Below are 17436 nucleotides of genomic sequence, written 5' to 3'. Positions count from 1 at the left end.
ATCTGTGTTCAAATCCTGAAACTTCTCTTACTACCTGTCTGTTTAACTCTGTACAAGTTATTTAACTTCTCTGAGCTTCAGTTTACATTTTTGGAAAATGGCAATAAGAATACTTAGCTTGAAAGGTTGTTTTGAAAACCAAATACAATCATCTATATAAAGCATCTTACATAGAGACTTGACACAGAGTAGGCACTGAATACATGGAAATTATTATAAAAATAGGGTAAATTATTATGCGGCGGTGTGCCTGGTTTTCTCACTTGTAGGGTGGAGTGAATAAGAGTAAAGAAGAGTTACCCAGAAGGGGAAAGGGCATTACATCTTTTCTGTTACCTGGTACTTGTAGGCACTGAGTCAGCATTTACTCCAATGAACAAACGTTTATTTAAAAGGATTTGTACAGACATAACGCTCTTACTTTCAAAGAGAAGAGGAACCTTTTATATATTATGAACACACAGACGCTGTGGCAACTTAAAACTACAGCTAAGAAAGGAAGGAAAAATATCCCCCCTCCCCAGCCAGGAGCTAACACTTTTTCAGTCAGCCAGCCCCCATCCCTGTCCCTTAAGTTTGAGAGTGACTTGACTAGAGATGTGGCTTTGGAGGAGGGAAGAGCTGTAGGGCTTGGGGAGCCTGGTGCCTTTTCTTTTGAGAGGGAAATCCACCTACACAATCCACAGAAAAAGGGGTGGCCAAAAGCTGACCTGAGCTGAGGCTGCCTTAGAGAAGAGAGACTGGAGTAGAAATCCCACCTACCTGCATGTGTAAAGTGATTGGCATTCACTTGAATCTCAACCCACTATTCTGACCTCTAAGATATACCATTTGAGTAAGTGCCAGAGTAATGGTTTTGAACAAAAGTCAACACAAATGTCAGCCTGGGGCCTCTCCAGCCTAAGGCAGCCCCGATAGCAGAGCCCTCAGACCAATGACTTAGGCAACGAGTTAGGCAGGACTTGTGGAGTGGGTCTGGCTCCCTGATTTCACTGTGGGGAACATCTGCTACTGATTTTCAAAAGCTAGGGTTTATTATGGGAGAAAAGCCCACAGATTTTAGGATCCCCAGACACATAGCCTGGTACCTGAGAACTTTAATATATCTGGGAAACTGCCAGGTGGTGGGGTGGTGAGCTCAATAATAACAGCCAGGCCTCCCAAATGAATATGAAAAAGGAGAGCTTGTCCAAGCTACCTCCGGGCCTTGAGGATGAGATGAGGTTGCGGGTGGGGCAGATAAATGCACCAAGCCTATTGAAAAGTCCAGCAAGAAGACTGTTGTCCCTTCAGAGCCTAAAGCAAAAGTACAGGGAGGGGGCACACTGGAGCCTTCACCTGAAACAAGATATGGGTCTCCCCAGGCCCTCAGGCCTTAGGCCCCAGGCCTCAGGCACAAGAGACAGAGAATCACATCTGGGACTTCCACCCTTCCCTTAGCTCCAAACAAGGGCAGGGGTTGAAATGTGGGTGAGAGAGAAGGGATCTTTAGACACAACTGTCATTAGCACCTGAACCACATCTCTTCCTAAACCAGAAACTCCAAGAGCAAAAAGAAATAAGAGCAAAGTGAGAGAGGGGTTGTGCTTCCATCACATTAAATAGGAGACTTTGTAGAGGTGGGGAAGGGTTGTTTCACATGGAGACATCAATCACTCTGGCCAAGGGGAGAGGTTATGAGCAGCAGAGCTCTAAGTGTTCTCCCTCTTTTCATTCATCCTGCTTCCGTTTTGGCTTTTTGGGGTTCCTGGACCGACTCTTGGCTTTGCACAGAGGGCATATAGGTGCATTCCGGTGAATTTGTTGGTGACATGACAAGCAGGCCTGGTGGGGGGCACAATACAAAGCAAGTTAGTGGTCAGATTCTTCTAGGCCATGGCCCATCTTTCCCAGGGGCCCCCACAAGCAATTGCGATTTCCCAACAGGAAGGAGCAAGACCCAAGTAGTGAGTCCCAAGTAGCAAGACCTGTGCTGGATGTAAGGGATGCAAAGGATATAAGGGAGTGAGAGTCAAAGAGGGGTACTGAGGAAAAATATCCAAAATTTGGCAATAAGGCAAAATGTGAATTGCATATTCATTAAGCATTATACTGGAGCATGATCTAACAGGCTCACTCAAGGATTATTTAATTCTCTAGGACAGGTATCAATAAACTTTTTCTGTAAAGGCCAAGATAGTAAATATTTTGGACTTTCTTTTCAGGTCATATGATTTTAGTTGCAACTACTCAGCTCTAACTGCCTTACATAAAAGAAGCTATAGACAATACATAAACAAGCAGGCATGTGTGGGGGCCAATAAAACTTTATTTACAAAAACAGGGAGCAGGTCACACTTGGCCTATGGGTTCTGGTTTGCTGACCCTTGCTCTAGGAGAATGTCTCTTTATTTGACTATTTACTACTTATTTAAAAAATTGAAGTATAGTTGATTTAAAATGTTGTGTTCGCTTCTGGTATACAGCAAAATGATATAGATGATAGATAGATAGATAGATATTCTTTTCTGTTATGGTTTATTACAGGATATTGAATATAGTTCCCTGTGCTATACAGTAGGACCCTGTTGTTTATCTATTTTATACATAGTAGTCTGTATCTGCTAATCCCAAAAGCCTAATTTACCCCTGTCCCACCCCCTTTCCCCTTTGGTAACCATAAGTTTGTTTTCTATGTCTGTGAGTCTGTTTCTGTTTTGTAAATAAGTTCATTTGTATCATATTTTATATTTCACATATAAATGATATCATATGGTATTTGTCCTTCTCGGTCTGACTTACTTCACTTAGTATGATAATCTCTAGGTCCATGCATGTTGCTGCAAATGGCATTATTTCATTCTTTTTTATGGCTGAGTGGTATTCCATTGGATATATGTACCACATCATCTTTATCCGTTCATCTGTCGATGGACATTTAGGTTGCTTCCATGTCTTGGCTATTGTAAATAGTACTGCTACGAACATTGGGGTGCATGTATCTTTTTGAATTAGAGTTTTCCCCTGGATATGTGCCTAGGAGTGGGATTGCAGGATCATATGGTAGCTCAAATTTTAGTCTTTTAAGGAACTTCCATACTGTTCTCCATAGTGGCTGCACCAATTTACGTTCCTGCCAACAGTGTAGGGGGGTTCCCTTTTCTCCACACCCTCTCCAGCATTTGTTATTTTTTAATGATGGCCATTCTGACCGGTGTGAGGTGATACCTCATTGTAGTTTTGACTTGCATTTCTCCAACAATTAGTGATGCTGAGCATCTGTTCATGTGCCTATTGGCCATCTGTATGTCTTCTTTGGAGAAATGTCTATTGAGGTCCTCTGCCCATTCTTTGATGGGATTGTTTGTTTTTGTGTTATTGAGTTGTATGAGCTGTGTTTATATTTTGGGAACTAAGTCCCTGTTGGTCGCATCATTTGCAAATATTTCCTCCCATTCCTTAGGCTGGCTTTTCATTTTTGTTTATGGTTTCCTTTGCTGTGCAAAAGCTTATAAGTTTGAATAGGTCCCATTTGTTTACTTTTGCTTTTATTTCTATTGCCTTGGGAGACTGACCTAAGAAAACACTGGTACAATTTATGTCAGAGAATGTTTTGCCTGTGTTCTCTTCTAGGAGTTGTATGGTATCATGTCTTACATTTAAGTCTTTAAGCTGTTTTGACCTTACTTTTGAGTATGGTGTGAGGGAGTGTGCTAACTTCATTGATTTACATGCAGCTGTCCAGCTTTCCCAATACCACTTGCTGAAGAGACTTTCTTGTCTCCACTGTATATTCTTGCCTCCTTTGTCGAAGATTAATTGAACGTAGGTGAGTGGGTTTATTTCTGGGCTCTCTATTCTGTTCCACTGGCTATAAATACTTTTCCATTAAATAGTATACTATTTGCCTATTTACTATTGATCAGGGCCCAGATGCTGTGACTTAATATTGATAAGGCACAAATGGCTTTTGCCCAGTAGAGATGCAAATTATTTTTGTTACAAAGAAAAGGTAATCCTAAAGATTACAGTTTTATTTTCCTGTAGGACATTAACCAGTTCTGGATTTAACATTGCAAACTTATTTCGGCATTCCTTTCCTTTCTTGACTATATAATTATCTGTTCCTCTAATGCTTCTGGAACCAGCTTTGTGATGCTGCTGGCTCCCTTGTTAATGACACACGTTCACTATATATTTGTCCGAGTCACGTTTCTAACTTTCTGAAAATTATACTTTAGCAGAGCCTGCCAATCTCCCTGCATTCTAACCTCTCTGGGAATATGAGGCAACAAGACCAGTGGCTCTACTATAGCACACATACACACCACCCCTTCCTCTGTGTCCCAAGCAAAGGCTGTTTTAGGAAGACCCCAAACAAGTAAGGTCAAAGCCCCAGACCCAACCTTCCATGGGGCGGCTTGAGGATACCTTGCTTCCTCCACAGTCCATACCCAGCTCACTCACCTTCATAGGTGGGGGCTGCTGCCTGAAGGTGGCTGTCTGCCGAGTGTCCTGCTTCCTAGCCACTTGGAGTTGTTGGGCGGCAGCGGCTGCGGCGGCCAAGGATTCAGGGATTGGGGGCTCCTGAGGCTCCGTCTGCCACTCTGCTTTCTGCTTCTCAAAGTAACTTTGGAGATGAGAGACATTAGCTGGATCATTCTGAAAGCAAGGAGGACCTTGCCCCTCTTAAGGACTCCATGCTACAGAACGAAGGGGGTTGGGCTGTGGCTCACTGTAGGAAGCTCCTGCACCCTCTCCAGCCCAAGGCTCTTTTCCCTGGGTACCAGGCCCACTGTGTGTTGGGAAGGGTACTCCTCCTGCTCCTTGGCTCTGACAGGCCCAGAAAAATAAAAAAAATCCCAAGGCTAGCCAAGTCCTCAAAGGGCATTTGTCTGCCCTCCATCCCATGTTCCTTTGCAGTATTCCTATTAAGTGTTCTCAGGCCTCCGCTGGCATACCTCTAGGAATAAGAAGCTCACCACTTCCACAGGCAGCCTGCTCTACCTTAAGGAAGTATGTTCCCTTGTATTCCTTCTACAGAAATGAGCTCTGTGTCTCTGTAAAGTAAGCCCAGTTCTTAACTCTGGGTCTTAAGGTGAAGTTCCAGGCTAGCCCCTGGAGGCCATGAAAGCTCACCCTTCTGTGTGTTCAAGGTTTCTGGACACCCCTTCTAGACCTTGACTTGGAAAGTGACCTCTTAAGAGTCACAGACACATACACACACAAAGAGTCATAGACATAGTCTTGTATTGTCAAAATTGCACAAGGAACTTTAAAAGCCATCTAGTAATTCTAGTCTAATCATCTGACAGCCCAACACAGAGACTTACCCAAGGTCATGCAATGAGTCGGCCACTGACAGGCCTGGGGCTAGGACTGGGTACCCTGACTTTCAGACCAGGCTTTATGTGTGTATATATACGTGTGTGTGTGTGTGTGTGTGTGTGTGTGTGTGTGTGTGTGTGTGTGTGTGTGTGTGTGTGTGGTGTATGTTGCAGGGACAGGAGGCAGGCAGCTTACTCCAAGGAGAGCTTCTCCTCCTCTTCACATAGGTCAGGGAGCCTCTGCAGGCCCAGAGTCATGCGCAGGGCATCCACATGTTCCTTCAGCGGCTTATACTCATCATGTAGCCGCCGGGTAGACTCTAGCAGCTTGTTTAGGTCATTCTCAGACTGTTTGATGGTGTTTTCCATCTGGAACACAGAGTGAGGCAAGCACAGAGAAAAGACTCCAAGATTCTCAGCGAGGCTGTACAGCTGAGTGGATAATAGCACAGGCTCCAGAGCCAAACCAATCTGTGATCAAGTCCTCAACCCACTATGTATTCTATGTGACTCTTGTCAAGCCTCAGTTTTTTCATCTGTATAATGGTGGTAACTTTCATACCTACCTCATATAATCTTGGTGAAGATTCAATGATTGAATTCATATAAGCACTCAGTACAGGGGCTAACACAGAGTAAAGGTTCAATTAGTGGTAGTTGTTATTCAAATATAGCATCTTAGAGCTGGAATGGCCCTTAGAGTTCATGTAGTGCACCCCACCACCACTGTACAGATCAGAGAATTGAGACTCAGAGAGAAGAAGTAACTTCCTCAGAGAAATGCTTCCTAGGAGCAAAGACTACATAAAGACTCAGGGCTTTTGCCTCCCAGGCCAGTGGCTTTTCTCCTAGATCAGTGGTTCCCAAAATGCAGTTACCAGATCAGCAGCATCAGCATCAACTGGGAACTCATTATGAATGTAAATTCTCAGGCACCACCCCAGATATAAGCAATCAGAAATTCTGCGGTGAAGTCCAACAATCTGTGTTTTAACAGGCCCTCTAGGTGACTCATGAGGCATGTTCAAGTTGGAGATCCACTGGCCCAGATTTTCAGCCCCTCTGTGATTAATACCTTGTTTATTTCTCTATCCTTAGTTACCTGGCAGCAGAACTGCCAACTCCTCATGAGACCCTGATATCCTGTGATCTTGTGACACAGACAATCCCAGGTAACTACTGTCCAAATTGCATTCATATTTCCTTTAAGACCCTAGGCCTGGCAATATCAGGAAGTAGATATTGCCACAGAAATGAGTCTCCCAAGAATAGAAACTTAGCTCCTTCAAACGTGATTTAAAAAAAAAAATTCTCATTATCGTAGGCTCTAAGGGTTGGAAAGGGCCTTACAGGTCAGCACCTCCAACCTCCCTCCTGGTGAAGGAATCACCAATACTGCAGCCCAGACAGGTGATCATTCAGACTCTGCTTTAATAACTCTATAAAGTGGGGGACTTATCACCATAGCAGGCAGTTCATTCCCCACATTCCAAGGGTCTCCAAAAGAGAGACTGTAATGAGGGAGCCCCAGTTGGGTAGGCTGGCAGAGATGGTTTGTTTGGCTTAGTTGGAAGCTTTGGATGGAGCCCTAAATTTAAGTTAGATCCCCAAGGCATCTGCCTGCTCTGCTTTTCCCCAAAGCTAGCTCTCAACTTCTAGACTCCCAGAATGAGAGCACACCAGTGCTGAGTGAGACCTCAGAGGTGACTGAATCCCTCTCACGGTACAGAAAAGGAAAATGAGGCCCCGAGAGAAGAAGGAACTTGTCCAGTGATATACAGTCGATCAGTGACAGAGCCAGGGCTGGATCTCAGAACTCCTGGATTCTTCCATTTCACCATAGCCTGATGCCTACTCCCCCAAATTGGCCACAGCCATATCTCAAGGAGAGTCCACAGCACTCACCACTGCCTATTCCTCCTCAAAGGGCCCAGAAATAGGCTTCAGGCAGCCAGCCACATACCACATTGATATCAGCGTGGATCAGTCGGAGTTCCTCCACATGGGCCATTTTCTCCTGTAGCAGGAGGTCCATCTCCTGCTTGTATTCCTTCAGGTGCCTCTCCTCTGATTCAAGGGCCTCAAACTCAGCCTTCAAACGGGTCTTGATCTTTTCCATCTGCAGGGTCTTGTTCCTGCCATTCCCCCAAAGGAGGAAACAGACCAGCAGGAGAAGGCAGGAAAAGGGAAATGGAGTACAGAGTTAGGGAAATGGAGTACAGAGTTAGAGAAATGGAGTACAGAGTTAGGCCCTGAGCCAGGGCTATCTTGTTAAGCCAGCTTCCCTCTCTTCAGGCAGAGGCAGCCTGAAGCCGTCCCCACAAAGGCAGGAGATTCTTTCTTCTAAGCTAAAAGCTCAGTGGGTCTTGAATGGGGATGATTTTGTTCCTTGATGGAGCATTTGAAAACATGGGGCAGGTTTTAGCTGTTAGATTTATTCAAGGGAGAGCACTACTGGCATTTAGTGGATATGGGCCAGGAATGCTAAACAGCCTCTCAATGCACAGGAAAGTCCCACATCACAAATAACTCCCACCCAAGATGCCAACCATGACCTCTTGAGAAACTCTAGAGCAGCACTATCCAATAAATTTTCTACAATGACGGAAATTTTCTGTATCTATGCTTTCTAATACAGTAGCCACTAGGCACATGAAGCTACTGAGCATTCAAAATATGGCTAGTGCAACCGAGGAACTGAATTTTGAATTTTATTTAATTTTACTCAATTGATCAAAATTAAGTTTAAACAGCCACATGGGGATAATGGCTCTCATATTGGACCACACAGCTCTATAGGGTCCCCTCATCAGTTCCAGAAGAGGCAGGAGACGGGAAGAACTGCAGCTCATTTCTTTTCCTAGAAAGCATAAAACCTATTTCTGGTTGTTAAATCCCAATTGCATACCCTCTGGCTCAGTAATCCCACACCTAGCAATTTATTCTAAGGAAATAAGTCAAGGAAGCAAAAAGTTACACAGGGATATGCTTTCTGGTCTATGGGCAAAATTGGAATATTTGGCAGCCACTAAAAGGAATCATTATGAAGACTTGTGACATGGAAAATGTTGAAGATACTCCATGAAAATGTATATACACTAGGATTGCAATTTCAAAATACACATGTATGTGACTAAACAAAAGGAATTGGCAAGAGTACAGTTTCAAGGATCTTTGAGACCACTGAAGCCTGCCTAAGTGAAAGAGCCACAAAACTTTGGAAGGAAGCCCCTCTAGGGCACACTGATGCCCTCCCACTCACTCTCTACTCTCTGGTTCTCAGGTTCTGTCTAGCCATCATCCATTACTCAGATTAGGCATCTCCTTTATTCTGCCTCAGTAGCTGGCTTTCTCCTCTGCCCCAGCCCATCCCATGGTTACTCTTGCTCCACACCCTGGCCTCTGGCTTCTGACCTCAGCCTGCTTCTGTGTTCATTCTCTCTCCTTTCTTCAGCATTGCCTGTGGCTCCTGCCTCAAGAGGTGGCCCTCAATGGCACAGAACCACAGAAAGAATTATGTAAGGTGGGTAGGATGACAGACGAAATTTTTCTTTCAATATTCAAAATTTTCTTTTCAAGTTATTATATTGCTTTTACCTTAGAAAAGGTTAAAAGGATGGGTGTTATTATCCCATCTGTAAAGAAGGAAATTGGGAGTTCAGGATGGTAAGTTGCGGTAAATGGGATGTTGTGATTTGAACCCAGGGCTCTCTAACACCACCCACTACTCCACACTGCCTGACTGGGGTTACCCAGACTAAGGGGCGTAAACATAGTGAGGGTTTTCGGTATACCTGTTCAACTGCCTTGCAGAGGGATGATAGTGATTTGTACTGGTCAGTTAATCCACTACTTAGAGCCCCCTCCCATCTAGACTTCTATTCTCTTCCTCTAGATTGCATACAGTGCAGTGTAAACTTCACCTATCCCTACCCCAATTTACAGATGGGAAAACTGAGATTCAGAGTGATATAGTGTCTCACCCTGATTCATACAGCCAGTTTGTGGCAGTGCTAGGCCTAGAACCCATTTCTGCAGGCAGAGCCATAATTTGAAAGGAACATGGGCTTTAGATTCAGACGTGGGTATAATTCCTGGTTCTGCCCCTGACTAGCTATTTGCCCTTGGACAATAAGAATAACAACTATATTTATAGTTTAATTATATTCATTGAGCACCGATTATGCACCAATTATAGAAGGTTTGAAGATACATTCATTCAACAAATACTTATGGAACATTTATCATGTGCCAGCCACTGTACTAGGTGCTAGAGATAGAGCAGAGAACAGGACAGCCTGTGGACAGGAATCTTCACCTAATGAGGAAAATAGACCCTGAACACACGTAAAACTAAGTGGTAAGTAATATGGATGAAATGCAGAATGCAATGGAAGGACACACCAAAGGGTTCTAACATAGTCTGAGGGACACTGTAGTCAAGGGGGCTGTCACAGGAAGCTCCCCTGAGAAACTGAGAATGTGACATCTAAGCTAAGACCTGGAGAATGGGTCAGAGGTAGATGGTGGGTAGCAGGTAGACATAGAGGAGAGCAGTCCAGGCAGAGAATACTATTTGCAATGGCCCTAGAACAGAAAAGAATGTGGCACATTAGAGGAACTGAAAAAAGGTCAGTGTGGCTGGAACACCTACTGCAAGTGGTGTGTGTGTGTGTGTGCGTGTGCGCGCGCGTGTGTGTGTGCGTGTGTGTGTGTGTGTGTGTGTGTGTGTGTGTGGTGGGGGCTGTCTGAGATGAAATTAGGGAAGTTGCCAGAACACAACCTGGAGATTGAGATGAGGAGCGAGTACTTTTATCTTCAGGAGAAGGGGGAATCATTGTAGAACTTTAAGCAGCAGGAGTGACATAATCGGATTATCTCTTCACTTCTCTCAGCCCTGGTCTCTTCATCAGTAACACAGGAATAATAATAGCACTTACCTTACAGGTTCTTTGCTGAGGGCTAAATGAGCTAAGACATGTAAAGTCCCCAAGCAGAGTATGTGGCACGTGGTGAGCAGTCAACAAATGATAGTACCTATCCCTCCCCACACTGCCCAACTCTTCTGCTATGGTTATCTCCTTTACCACAGTGGTTTAAATTTTGTTATAAAGAGCCTACAATGGGTAGGATGTGTGTATAATGTGTGTGTGTGTGTGTGTGTGTGCGCGCGCACATGCATGTGTGCACATGTACTAGCATGAGTAGCGAGGTATATTACCACTTATTAAGACTATAATAATAATCATTAACATAAGTCACCTCGTAATGTCAGTATGAATAATGGCATTTTATAGGGCTGGCCCAAGACTTCCTAATTTGTGATCAATTCAGTTAAGATGCTAGCGACTACTACTAAATGAAATCAGGGGTGAGAGGTCTCTCTCACTGACACTTCATAGAAATCAACATAGTACATCTTTCCCTGCTTGGATGAGTGCCTTTTATCTAATCCTCCCTCCTCCATCCATGTCCAATTCTGCTTATAGACAACCCCATGTTGTCGGGCAGGGGACACTGCAATCCCAGATTAAGTCAAAATAAACCAAAGGTTTTCACCTGGTGGGGTCACAGTTAAAGTGCTGCCTGGAACTGGAAAATCAAAGGCACAAAGGCTTCCTCAAAAGCACCGTGGTATTTCCTCTCCTTCAGGAGGAGGGCTGTCACCAGCAAAATGGCAGCTTTATCCTTTGGGTATGAGGGCCAGGGAGGCCACAATCCAAGGTTTTTTGGAGCCTTTTCCTATTGTCCACTGTGGCAAGAAATGGCAAGGACTAGGGACCCTGACTAAGGGGCAGAAGGGCTAAGACTCCTCGTTATGAGAAGGAAGCAGGGTTATGAAGATGGAGTTCAGAAATAGCCTCTATTGACTGCTATTTCTAAAGTCAGTTTCTCAGGGGCTGGCGGGGAGCCCGGCCCATGCTTTAGTGGAGGGACAGTGGTGTCACTGCAGCCTTTGACGGTACCACTGTTACCTCTCAGCAGTGGTTTACCAAGGGCCGGGCAGTGAGAGCAGTCCACCTCAGGTGCGGAAAATAAAGAGGTGCATTGTGTGCAGAGAATTAAAAAAAAAAAATAGAACCAATTAAAAAGTTGGCCTGCTCTTTATTATCACCATGCACTGACAATTCTAAACACTGTCCACTGAAGGACATCTGGACTGATTCCAGTTTTTGGCGATTATGAATAAAGCTGCTATGAATATGCAACTACGAGTTTTAGTGTGACCGTAAGTTTTCATTTCTCTAGGATAAATGACCAAGACTGCAATTGCTGGTTTGTATGGTAATTGCATGCTTAGTTTTTTGTTTTTTTTTTTTTTTTTTTGTTTTTTTTGTTTTTTTTTTTTGCGGTACGCGGGCCTCTCACTGCTGTGGCCTCTCCCGCCGCGGAGCACAGGCTCCGGACGCGCAGGCCCAGTGGCCATGACTCACGGGCCCAGCCGCCCTGCGGCATGCGGGATCCTCCCGGACCGGGGCACGAACCCGCGTCCGCTGCATCGGCAGGCGGACTCCCAACTACTGCGCCACCACGGAAGCCCCATGCTTAGTTTTTTGAGAAACTGCCAAACTGTTTCCCAGAGCGGCTGTACCGTTTCACATGCCCGCCAACAATGTATGAGTGATCTAGTTCCTCTATGCGGCCAGCCATTTTGCTTGAACTGTTTTAAAAGGTATATGGTGATACCTCAAAGTGATCTTAATTTGCATTTCCCTAGTGGCTAGTGATACTGAACATCTTCTCATGTACTTATTTGCCATCTGTATGTCCTTTTCCAAAAAATGTCTGTGCAGGTCTTTGGCCCATTGGACTGTTTGTTTACTCAGGGCTGAGTATTGAGAACTCTTTATGTGTCCTAGATATGAGTGCTTTGTCAGATATGAGGTTTGCAAATATTTTCTCCCATTTATTAGCTTGCCTTTTCATCCTCTTAACCAGGTCCTTAGCAGAACACTTAAAACTGTTTTTTTTATGAAGTCCTATATATATATAGGACTATATATATATATATATATATATATGTATTATGGATAATGCTCTGGTGTCATGTCTAAGAGTCTTCACTAAGCTCTAGGGTCTGCAAATTTTCTCCTATGTTATCTTCAGAAAGTTTTATAGTTACATTTATGTCTACAATCCACTCTGAGTTAACTTTGGTACAAAGTTTGAGGTTTAGGTTGAGATTTTTTTTTTTTTCTTATGGATATGCAATTGCTTCAGTACCGTTTGCTATAAAGACTGTCCTTCCTTTGTCGGATTACTTTTGCACCTCTGCCAAAAATCAGTTGGCCATACTGTGTGGGTCAATTTCTGGATTCTCAATTTTGTTCCAATTACCTATGTGTCTGTCCCTTTGTCAGTATCACACAATCTTAATCACTGTAGCTATATAATAAGCTTTGAAATCAGGAAGAGCGATTTCTCCCATTTATTTTTATATCTCAAAATACTTTTGGCCATTCTAGTTCTTTTGCCTTGCCATATAAATTTTAGAATAATTTTGTCTATATCTACCAAAAATCTTTCTGGCATTTTGATGGGAATTTTATTAAATTTGTACGTCAGTTTGGGAGGATTGGCATCTTTACTATATTGACTCATCTTCCAAACCCTGGATACAGTGTCTCTCTCTATTTAGATCTCCTTTGATTTGTTTTATTAGCATTTTGTAGTTTTCAGCATAAAAGTCCTATGCATCTTTTGTTAAATCTTTGTTTCACTTAGGTATTTCATGTTTCTGAGTGCTTGTAAGTGGTTTCATGTTTTGTAATTATAGTTTCCACATGCATATTGCTATTTGTTTTTAATGCTGATCTTACATTCTGCAATCTTGCTGACTCACGTATTAGATGTAGGAGTTTTTTGGTTTTTTGTTTTGTTTTTGACTTATCAGGATTCCCAACATAGACAAATCATGTTATCTGCAAACGAAAACAGTTTTATTTCTTCCTTTCCATCTTGTACGCCTTTTATTTACTTTCCTGCCTAATTGCCCTGCCTAAAACCTCTAGTGCTATATGGACTAGCAGTGCTGAGAGTGGACATCCTTGCCTTGCTCGTGATCTACGTAGGACAGCATTCATTCTTTGACAAGTAAGTGTATTGTTAGCCAGCTGAAGGGTATTTGTAGATGTACTTTATCAAGTTGAGAAAGTCCCCCCACCCCCGTTCCTAGTTTTTAAAAGAGATTTTATCATAAATATGTGCTGACTTTTGTCAAGTGCTTTATCTGTATTAATGGACATAGTCATGCGATTTCTCTTCTTTAGCCTTTTGATATGATCAATAATATTGATTGATTTTTGAATAACAAACTAACCTTGCATCTCTGGAATAAACCCCTCTTGGTCATGGTGTCAATTTTTTTTTTAATATATTGCCGAATTCTATTTGCTAATACTTTGATAACGATTTTTACATCTATAATCATGAAGGATATTAATTTATAATTTTCTTGTATTGTCTTTGCCTGAAATTGTTTCAGGGTATTAAGGGCTTCATAAAATAAATGGAGATGTGTTCTTTCCACTTCTGCTTTTTGGAGAGACTGTTAAGAAATAGGGTTAGTTCTCTTTAACCATTTGTTAGAATTCTCCAGTGAAACCAAATGGGCATGGAGGTTCTGGTTTTGGGGGTTGTTACTTTACAAATTTAATTTTCTAAATAGTTTCAGGGTTATTCAAATTATCTATTTTATATCAGGTGAGTTGTGGTAGTGTTTTTTGAGAATCGGTCCATTTCATGTAACTTGTTTAATTTACACGAGTAGAATTGTTCATAGTATTCCTTTGCTATTCTTTTGAAGTCTGTGGGGTTGGTAGTGACATTTTCTGTTTCATTCCTGATGTCTGTAGTTTGTGTCTTCTCTCTTTTTTCTGTGTTAGGGTTGCTAGAGTTTTTTCAATTTTATGTATTTTTTTCAAACATTAAGCTTTCTGTTTCATTGATTTCCCTACTTTTCTTTCTGTTTTTAATCATCAATATCTGCTCTTATCTGTATTATTTCCTGTTTTCTGCTTGCCTCGGTGTTATTTTGCTCTTCTTTTCTAGTTTCTTGAGGTAGGAGCTTAGATTATTAATTAGAGGCATTTCCTCTGTTCTAAAGTAAACATTGGTGCTAAAAATTTCCCTCTCACCACTGCTTCTGCATCATCCCATTTTGATATGTTCATTTTTCATTTTGATATGTTTCATTTTCATTTTCACTCAGTTCAGTGTATTTTTATTTCACGTGAGACTTCATCTTTGAAACATGCGTTATTTTAGAATTTTTTTTTATTATTATCCTTTTCCTGGTATTTTTTCTGACTTCTTGATTTCTAGTTTGACTTTATTAATGTCAGAGAACACACTGTATTTCCTGTCTTTTAAATTTGTTAAGAATTTTTTTTTGTATCCCAGAATATGGTCTATCTATATTCGTATACGTTCCATGGACACTTGAAAAGTATGTGTATCCTGTTGTTGGGTGGAATGTTCTATAAATGTTAATTAGATCCTGTCATTGATGGTGTTGTGGAGCTCTATACCCTTGCTGATTTTCTGTCTAGTTTCATCAAATGATAGACGTGTGTTAAAGACCCCAGCTATAATTGTGGCTTTGTCTATTTCTTCCTTTGGTTCTGTCAGATTTGCCTCTCATATTTTACAGTTCTGTTGTTGGTGTATACCCATTTAGGACTGCTAGGTCTTCTTGGCAGACTGACACTTTTGTCATTATCTAATGTACCTCTCTGTACCTAGTAATTTTCTTTGCTCTGAAGTCTACTTTATCTGATATTAATATATCCATTCCTGCTTTCCTTGGATTAATGTTTCCACGGTATATCTTCTTTCATTATTTCAACATACCTATGTCTTTATATTTGAAGTGAGATTCTTGTAGACAGCACATAGACGGGTCATATTTTTTAATCATCTTGGCTGATCAGTATTTGGATTGCAGTATTTAGGCCATTTATATCCGGTGTACTTATTGATAAGTTAGAACTTAAGTGTATCATTTAATTTTTGTTTACTATTTGATCTCTCTCTTATTCGATTCTCTGTTTCCTTTTTGCTGCCTTCCTATCTTTAATTGAATGTGTTTTGGAATTACATTTTACCTATACTGTTTTTAAGTGTATCTCTTTCTATAGTTTTTTCAGTGGTTGCTCTAGGTATTATATTTCATAATTTATCATAGTCTTCTGTGTCATCTTTTTATTAGGGTGAGTGAAGAGTAGAAACATTACCTCCCTTTACGCCCCCTTTACCCTCCACCATTTATAATATAACTATCTGAAATATTTCTCCTACATAAGAGTTATGTTTGTAGAGAACCATATTACTGCTTCCACCATCAGAAATGATTTAGAAAACTAAACAGGAGAAGGAAAATGTACTGTATTTTAATTATATTTTTACTCTTTCTCTTGGTTTTTCTTCCTTCCTGATATTCCATGTTGTCTTCTTTTAGGAAAGATTCCTTTAGCTATTATTATTTTAGGGTAGATCTGCTGGTGACAGATTCTCTTAGTTTTCTTCATCTGAGAATGTCTTAATTTATTCCTCATTCTTGATGGATATTTTTGCTACATGTAGTATTTGCGGTTGATAGTTCTCTTCTTTCAGGACTTGAAAAATCTTGTGCCACTTCCTTCTGGCCTCTATATTTTCTGATGAGAAATTCACTGTCATTCAAACTGTTTTCACCTATAGGTAAGGTGTAATTTCTCTTTGACTTGTTTAAGGCATTCTTTGTCCCTAGTTTTCAGACATTAACCATGATGTGTCTTGGTGTGGATTTCTATGAGTCTATCCTCTTTGAATCACTTGGCGTATATCTCTTGACAAATCTGGAGAGTCCTCAGCCATTATTTCAAATATTTTTAAATTTCACCCTCTTTTTTCTCTGTAGATAAGGCCTCTCTGTTGTGTAATTCCCCTTCCTTCCTTCCTTATGCCTTCCTTCTCGTTTATCCCCATTTCCTACACCATTTACGCCCCACATAGGCAACCATTCAAAACTACTTAATGCCTATTTATTGTGTTGCATGTGCTCTTCTAAATGGTAAATTATTGATGTATATTAAGGAGAGAAAAGGAGAGGAAGAAGGAGAGGGAGAGGGGAAGAGTGTGTGTGTGTGTGTGTGTGTGTGTGTTTGTGTGTGTGTGTGTGTGTGTGTGAGAGAGAGAGAGAGAGAGAGAGAGAGAGATCTAGAGAGTGTGAGTGTTATGGACTGAATCATGTCCCTCCAAAATTCATATGTTGAAGCTCTAATCCCCAATGTGAGTGTGTTTAGAGGGGGGCCTTTAGAGAGGTAATTAAGGTTAAATGAGGTCATAAATGTGGGACCCTAATCCAATTGGATTGGTGCCCTTTGAAGAAGAAGAAGACACACCAGAGGTTGCCTCCTCTCTGTCTCTACATGCACAGAGGAAAGGCCATGTGAAGACATAGCAAGAAGGCAGCTGACTATAAGCCAGGAAGAGGACCCTCACAAGAAAGCAAATTTTCTTGCACTTTGACCATGGACTTCTAGCCTCCAGAACTGTGAGAAAAGAAATGTCTGTTGTTTAAGCCACCCAGTCTGTGGTATTTTGTTGTGGAAGACTGAGCAGATTAACACAGATTTTGGTACCATGAAGTGGGGTACTACTTTAATAAAAACCTAAAAATGTGGAAGTGTATTTGGAACTAGATGAGGAGTAGAGGCTGGGAGAGGTTTCAGGTGCATGCTAGAAAAAGCCTATATTGCATTGAAGTGACTGTTGGTAGAAACATGGACATTAACGATGCTCCTGGTGAGGTCTCAAAGAGAAAAGAGGAACATGTCATTAGAAACTGGAGAAAAGGTGATCCTTATTATAAAGTGGCAAAGAATTTGGCTGAATTTTGTTCTAGTGTTCTGTGGAAGGTAGAGCCTGTGAGCAATGAAATTAGATATTTAGCTGAGGAGATTTTTACGCAAAGTGGTGAATGTGAAGCTCAGCTGCTTATAGTAAAATGCAAGAGGAGAGAGAGAAATCAGCAGAATCGTTAAGCAAGATGAACCAGGACTTGAAGATTTGAAAAATTCTCGTTCTATCCATATTGCAAAAAATATAAAGCATCTTCTGGAGAGAACACCAAGGATGTGGCTAGAAA

At 41.7% G+C, this 17436-nt stretch overlaps 1 protein-coding gene across 2 annotated transcripts in view; it reads right to left on the bottom strand.

The window, feature by feature from the left end:
* Nucleotides 1-363: 363 nt before the first annotated feature.
* The window catches only part of ZC4H2 (zinc finger C4H2-type containing), a 37278-nt gene continuing 20205 nt past the window's right edge, over nucleotides 364-17436 (bottom strand). Inside the window, exons 2-5 of one of the 2 annotated variants that reach the window (XM_024751870.1) lie at nucleotides 7270-7441; nucleotides 5503-5675; nucleotides 4447-4609; nucleotides 364-1824 (exon numbers count right to left, since the gene is read on the bottom strand). In XM_024751870.1, coding sequence (XP_024607638.1) covers nucleotides 1711-1824; nucleotides 4447-4609; nucleotides 5503-5675; nucleotides 7270-7441 — 622 coding nt within the window. In that variant the 3' untranslated portion in view covers nucleotides 364-1710. The remainder of the gene's footprint in view (nucleotides 1825-4446; nucleotides 4610-5502; nucleotides 5676-7269; nucleotides 7442-17436) is intronic. The other variant, XM_024751871.1, reaches the window with a different exon arrangement.

The sequence above is a fragment of the Neophocaena asiaeorientalis genome, unplaced genomic scaffold, assembly GCF_003031525.2.
Source record: "Neophocaena asiaeorientalis asiaeorientalis breed wild unplaced genomic scaffold, Neophocaena_asiaeorientalis_V1.1 scaffold884, whole genome shotgun sequence".
NCBI lineage: Eukaryota > Metazoa > Chordata > Mammalia > Artiodactyla > Phocoenidae > Neophocaena > Neophocaena asiaeorientalis.
This window is presented reverse-complemented; position numbering and strand designations above follow the sequence as displayed.